The sequence below is a fragment of the Diceros bicornis genome, chromosome 25 (genome assembly GCF_020826845.1).
Source record: "Diceros bicornis minor isolate mBicDic1 chromosome 25, mDicBic1.mat.cur, whole genome shotgun sequence".
NCBI classification, from domain to species: domain Eukaryota; kingdom Metazoa; phylum Chordata; class Mammalia; order Perissodactyla; family Rhinocerotidae; genus Diceros; species Diceros bicornis.
The window spans coordinates 11744434-11750742 of record NC_080764.1 but is presented as its reverse complement, the minus strand read 5'-3'; the positions used below and the strand labels follow the sequence as shown (position 1 = coordinate 11750742).

The 6309-nt window shown below is 64.5% G+C and overlaps 1 protein-coding gene across 1 annotated transcript; it reads right to left on the bottom strand.

The window, feature by feature from the left end:
* Nucleotides 1-469: 469 nt before the first annotated feature.
* SLC16A8 (solute carrier family 16 member 8) lies at nt 470-4909 on the bottom strand. The gene is made up of 4 exons (XM_058568818.1): nt 4696-4909; nt 3788-3931; nt 2745-3572; nt 470-1011 (listed from the first exon to the last, which is right to left on the bottom strand). Exons 1-4 carry the CDS (start codon nt 4907-4909, stop codon nt 680-682), a joined length of 1518 nt encoding a protein of 505 aa, XP_058424801.1. The 3' UTR covers nt 470-679.
* Between the last annotated feature and the right edge of the window lie 1400 nt (nt 4910-6309).

Here is a 6309-nt window from a genome sequence, read left to right as displayed (position 1 = left end):
CGCAGAAGGCAGCAGGGCAGGTGCTGGCCACACGCTCTCCTGGGACGCCATGAGATGGAGTCATTTATTGTCAACCTCAGGGAGCGAGGCGAGAGGAGCGAGGCTCAGGGCCAGGATTCAACCCAGCCCGTGACTCCGGGACCTGTGCTCCTTCTCACTGCTCTGGGCCCCTCCAGCGACAGGTGCCGCCAGTGGGGCTTCAGCACCCAGCTCTGAGCAGTGGGGCTGGGGCTGGCAGGAGCTGAAGGCCAGGGCCGCCCCTGCTGCCTGTCAGTCTGGGAAGACTACGCCCACCCCAATCTCTGCAACTTCCTCCCCCAGCACCTGCGGGTCAGGGGACCCTGGGAGAGCCTCTCAGACTCCCTCCTGCCCCACCCCCCGAGAGCAGCCAGAGCCGCAGCGGAGAAGCAGAAACGGAACCTTCTGTCCTTCAGCTCCTGTCTTTCAGCTGAGCTTTATGAACCTCAGTTTCACACAGGCCCAGACCCTGTCCGTGCACAGCAGCTTCACCGAGCGGGAGCAGGGCCCGGCCGTGGCCCGCTGGGCAGATGAGGGAGGCAGCGCTCCCATGGCCCCCGGGAAGACCGCCCCAGAGCAGCCTCCAGTGTGCCAGGCCCTCGTGGGGCAGCCAGGCCTCTGAGAAGGGAAGTCACCGGCCACCCTGCCTAGTGCCCCCGCACTACACAGTCTCGGGGTCCACCCCTGGCTCTGCCTCCACCTCGGGTTCTGAGGGCCCAGCCCCTGGGCTCGGCACCTCCAGGGCCTCGAGGCCACCGGGCTCCTCAGAGCACGTGGGCAGGGGCTCAGAGTCCCCTTCAGCCTCTGCGTCCTCGGCCTCAGCATCCTCGGTGTCGCTGGCCCCGCCCTCTGTGCCTGAGCTGGGCGGGGCGTCCTGAGAGCAGCGCAGACAACAGTTGGTGGCGACAGCCATGAAGACCCCTGCCAGGACCACCTCGGAGCCAGCCAGGTAGAAGATGATCTCATAGTTCTTCAGTGCATCCACCAGGCGGCCTGGGGGGGATGGGGTGGTAAGGGCCTGTGGAAGACCCCACCCTTCACCCCCTCAACACACCCTCAGATAAAGGGCAGTGCTCTTGGTGGGCTCATGGGTGACACACACACACGGCCCAGCCTTTATTCCCATTTTACAGTTGCAAAACCCCATGCAGGTTCTAACATTTGAGACCTTAAAACTCACTTCACCTCCCTGGACCTCAGTTTTTTAAGTGATATGGGGCCTTTGGTGAGACAGCACTTCACAGTTTACACGGCACTCCCTGCACCCCTGGATTCAAGCCCCACAAGTGCCCTGTGACTTACCCACCTGGGATATTTGGGGTGGGAGTGGGGAGGGGGCCTGAGCTCAGCCCTGCTCTCCTGGGGGTCCTAACTCTTGCTCTCTCCACTTGACGCCCCTGCTCTTCAGCGGCATGGCTCAGCTCTGTAGTTTCCGAGTTTTCTATCACAGGCAAATGTTACCCTCATACTCAGGAAAATCTTTTAATTGCAAATCTTTTCCCCTCAAGTGTGGTTCTTCCGTGGGCTCCCCATCTCGGGGGCATTCTTGTGGCTGTCCGCACCAGCCTGTGACCCCTCAGTCTGCATCTCTGCGGCCTCAGGGAGGTTCCCCCGTGTCCCAAGCTGGCTGCTGGCCTGAGTCCCCTCGAGCAGTGTTCCCTCAAACCTGCCTTCCTGTTCCCCGCACAGCCAGCCAGTCCTGTCCCTCCCACATGCAGCCCTGAGGTGTCCTTCACCACCTTCTCACCCCATGCGCCTTCTCTGCCTCTTACATCCACCCCAGGGTCACACAAGAAAATGGAAGATGGCTCCCTGAGCCATCAGGGGAAGCCCTCTGAGACCACCCTTGTCATCATGACTCCCTAAGAGACGATGAACACCGAGTGCCCAGCAGGCAGTGTGCACAGTGGAAGACCCCAGCACTTCTCCTCCCTATGAGCACGCTGAGCACCCCCAACTCTGCTCCTGGCCCCAGGGCTGGTTCCCCAAGACACTGTCCCTATTCCAGTCACCCTCAGAGGCTGGGGAGACTAAAGCACTCAGATGCAGTGTTTCAGCAGAGCGCACACTTTTTTTGCGTGTGAGGAAGATCAGCCCTGAGCTAACATCCATGTCAATCCTCCTCTTTTTGCTGAGGAAGATTGGCCCTGGGCTAACATCTGTTCCCATCTTCCTCTACTTTATATGGGACGCTGCCACAGCATGGCCTGACAAGTGGTGCGTCCGTGCGCGCCGGGGATCCGAACCCGGGCCACCAGCAATGGAGCGTGTGCACTTAACTGCTAAGCCACGGGGCCAGCCCGAGGGGCCCCGAGATGCAGTGTTCAAAGGTACGGGCTTAGCACCAGGCCGGGCTTCCATCTAATTCTGGGACCGCAAACTGTACTGGGCCTGTGTGCCTCGGTTCCCCCATCTGGAAAAGCAGAAGCACCTGCACGTCACAAGGCCTTCGTGCCCACGGCTGGAGGCGAGCTAGTGGGCCAGCAGCTATCAGTGCGGGTTTCTTCCTGGCACCTTTCCTGGCTTTTCTGCCCTCACCCAGAGCTCGGGGTACCGGCTTGAGGAGGGGCTAACTGGCCATGGGAAGGGGAGTCCACTCCACCAGCCTGTCTCCTCTGATGGGTCCCTTCCCCTCATCCCTGGATGTTCCATCTGGGCCAGGGAGGGGGTTTCCCTTGGACTTAGGGGCCCTAGGCCGTGTCACCCTCTCCTCCTGCGGAGCGCACCGGCAGAGGGCGGTCCGATGAGCACAGCCACGGCCTCGACGAGAAGCACCAGGCCCAGCGCACTGGGGAAGCGGTGCGCACCCACGGCCGCCATGAGCACCTCGAACTGCAGCGCGCCCACCATACCGTAGGAGAGGCCGAAGGCGACGCAGAAGGCGACAAGGGCGCCGTAGGAGCGCGCGCGCGCGCTGCTCAGGTCCGTGAGCCCGTTGGCCACGAGGGCCAGGCTGAAGAGGTAGGCGACGTGCGGTCGCAGGCGCGCCAGGCCGGCCAGGGCGCCGCACGCCGGCCGCGCCACGATGTCTACGAAGCCCACGATGGAGAGCAGGAAGGCGGCGTCGGCGTCGGGCACGCCCGCGTCCTTGGCGTAGTTCACCAGCAGGATGGCGGGCACGAAGAGCCCGAGCGCCATCAGGAACTTGGTGACGGCATACACCGCGAAGGCGCGGTCGGCGCACACGGCCACGTCCAGCAGGCGCCGCCGGGTCCGGCCGCCAGGGGGCGCTTCGCGCAGGCGCAGCCCGGCGCCGTCCGTCTCCATCTCCCCCGGAGCGTCGCTTGCGCTGTCCCCGCGTGGCCGCTGGCCGGGCCCCGGGGGCGGCCGCATGACGGCGCCGCACGCGCAGCAGTGCAGCAGGAGGCCGCCGAGCAGCAGGAAGCCGCCGCGCCAGCCGAAGCGCTCGAGCAGCTGCTGGCCGAGCGGCGACAGCGCCGACAGGAACACCGGGCTGCCGGCCGCCGCCAGCCCGTTGGCCAGAGGCCGCCGCCGCTCGAAGTACAGCCCCAGCATGATGAGCGACGGCTGGAAGTTGAGGGCCAGGCCCAGGCCTGCGGGCGAGGCGGCGCTGTGCCCGGCTCCCCGAGGGCGCCCCCACCCCAGCTGCCAGCAGGAGGGGGGAGGGCGACAGGGTGGGCGGAACTCGGGGAAGTGAGCAGAGGGACCTCGAAGACCGACCCTCATGGGGAAACCTAGGACAGGACGTCTTGCAGCAAGGACTCCCGACCCCCACCCCCGCAGGGAGGAGAGCAGTGGGCACCCTCACCTGTGAGCACCCCAGCCGTCAGGTATAGCTCCACGAGGCGCGTGGCGAAGGATGCTAGGACCATGCCCGCAGAGGCCAATAGCCCACCCACCAGCATGACCGGGCGACAGCCAAAGCGAGTCACGAGGATGCTGGACACTGGGCCTGTGGGCAGGGCAGGGTCACCACTCGGGCTGGACCAAGCTCCTCTCTGGTGAACACTCCAGACTGCACCTCCCAGCCCTGGAAGACGGCTCGAAGGGATAGCGCCACCCCCACCCCGCACCCCCGGGTTCAGAGAGGGCAGTGTCTGGCCGAGGTCACACAGCTTGGCTGGGCCAGACCAAGGAAACAGCGCCCAACCGGGGGATGAAAGGGAGGGACCTGTCCTGGTCCAGAGCGGCCATCCCCAGCCGTCCTGAGAACACGGAACCCAAAGCAGAAGAGGCGGACCCTACTCCCTTTTTATCTTCACAGCTGGAATCGCCGCCTGGGCTGCCTTTCTCCCCAGACTCCCCCCATCCCTCACCCCCACTCCCCACACTGCTTGGCCAGGAAAACTCCAGCATCTCCCCCATCCGCACAGGTGGCTAGGGCTTCGGGGAGCGGGAATCTCATTTAGACTTCGGTTTCCCCACCTGTAACATAGGCGGGTGTGGCAGAAATGGAACGGCCCTGCCCGCTGGCCAAGCTTGCCAGGTCAGCCGCCTAGGTGCGGGCTCCACCTCTGGCCGCTGCCCCATTCCTGCCCTCTCCTCCCCCCTCTCTCCTCCCAGCGTTTCCACGGGAAGGAAGGGGTTTCCGCGCCACCCCTAGAAGCCCGGGGGATGCTCAGGGGGTCAGGTGTCTCCTGGCTCCTGAGCCCAGACCCTCAATCCTGGGCCTGGGGCGGGGGGGGGGGGGGGGAGGGACAGCAAGGGGGCGCTGACCAGTGCCGTAGAGCATGGCGAGCATGATGGAGGACACCCAGGCCGTGTCGCTGTAGCCTGCACCGAAGTCGCGCATGAGCGCGCGGAAGAAGACGCTCACGGCCTTGGGGAAGCCGTAGGCGAAACCGGTGACCACGAAGCAAGCGCCCAGCACCGCCCAGCCCCAGCCGCCGTCTGGGGGGCCCGCGGCCGGCCTGGGGCCGCCAGCGCCCATCGCTGCTGCTTCTGCTGGAGGAGGGGGGACAAGAGGGAGAGGCGAGGGTCTGTAGCCCAGACAGGGAAGGGGCATGGAGACCCAGCGTGGGGAAACTGAGGTACGGGGCTACCCACGTGAGCCCTGCTCAGGGAACGGAGCTAGGAGGGGAAACCTCACCCCAAATCTCCCCTCCTCCAAGGGCCGTATGAAGGATGAGGGGAGGATACCAGCGTCCTTCCCACCTGAGTCGACTTCAGGAAGACCCCTCTGGAGGACACTCTTTGCGCCTCAGGACCTAGTGGTGGCAGGAGAGGGGGTGCGGTGAGTGGGAGAGCCGGGAAGCCAGTGTGCGCTGGGGATGTGCGTGAGGACCCCAGTGGGCACGTGTGAGGGTCTCAGGACACAGGAACAAACACGGTGGAGGGGGGGGCGGGGGAGAGACTGGCGCCAGCCGCAAAATGAGTGTTTATTCTCCTCCCTGGCCTTGTGGAATGTTCCTAATTTCTCATTAGAACATTTTGGAAAAAAACCCCAAAACATGTTGTAACAACATTAGCCTTGTCTCAGAAGCCAAGGGAGCTGAGTTCCAGTTCATCCCAGCTTGACCCTGGATTTGCTCTGTGACTTGGGCTGGTCCCCTCCCCTCGCTGAGCCTCAGTTTCCCAACCTGTGAGACGGGTGAGCGACCACCCCAGGCCAGCAGAGAATCTTGGTGAGAGTGGTCAGATCTCTGGCTCCCACTGGACAGGTGGGGACCTTTGAAGGGACACCAGGAGAGAGAACTGCCTTCCAGATGTCTAGCAGCCCCCCAATCCCTCCACAAGGAGGAAGTCTCTCATGCTCCTGGAGCTCCGCCCAGGGGTTCACACAGCAGCCCATGCGCCCCCATAACAGACGAGGAGGGTGGGCCTCCAGGCAGGATGGACCAGCCCACAGCTGGGGCAGGCACCAGCCTCCCTCCCTCCCTCCCCAGCCCCCTCAGAGCCTGGGGTCTCACTCCCACACTGGGCAATGCCAAGGGCCCCGAGGGTGTCTGGGACTCCACCCCTCCCCCACCAGGACAGGGTCTGGTTTTTGCTGCCTGTCCTCCCCTCACCATGGCTACCACTTGAGGACGGTGACAAGAGGGTGGTCGCTGGCAGCCCTCGCCCCACACTCACCTGAGCCGTCCTGTGGGTTTGGGTGTCCAGCCTCACATCTTCTGAGGCCTGCAGGGAGGGGCCGCCCCACTGGCTCCCCAGGGAAGCCTAGTCTGATGGGGGCGCAGTTGAAGACTGCCGGGCTTGCTGCAGCCCAGCCGTCCAGACTATCAGCCCACAGCTCGCTCCCCCAGGCCTGGGGCTTAGAGTGTCCCCCCCCCACCCCCTCTAAGAGGCTTTTGCCTGAGCTACGGCAGCACAGGGCCAGGCCAGGCCCCA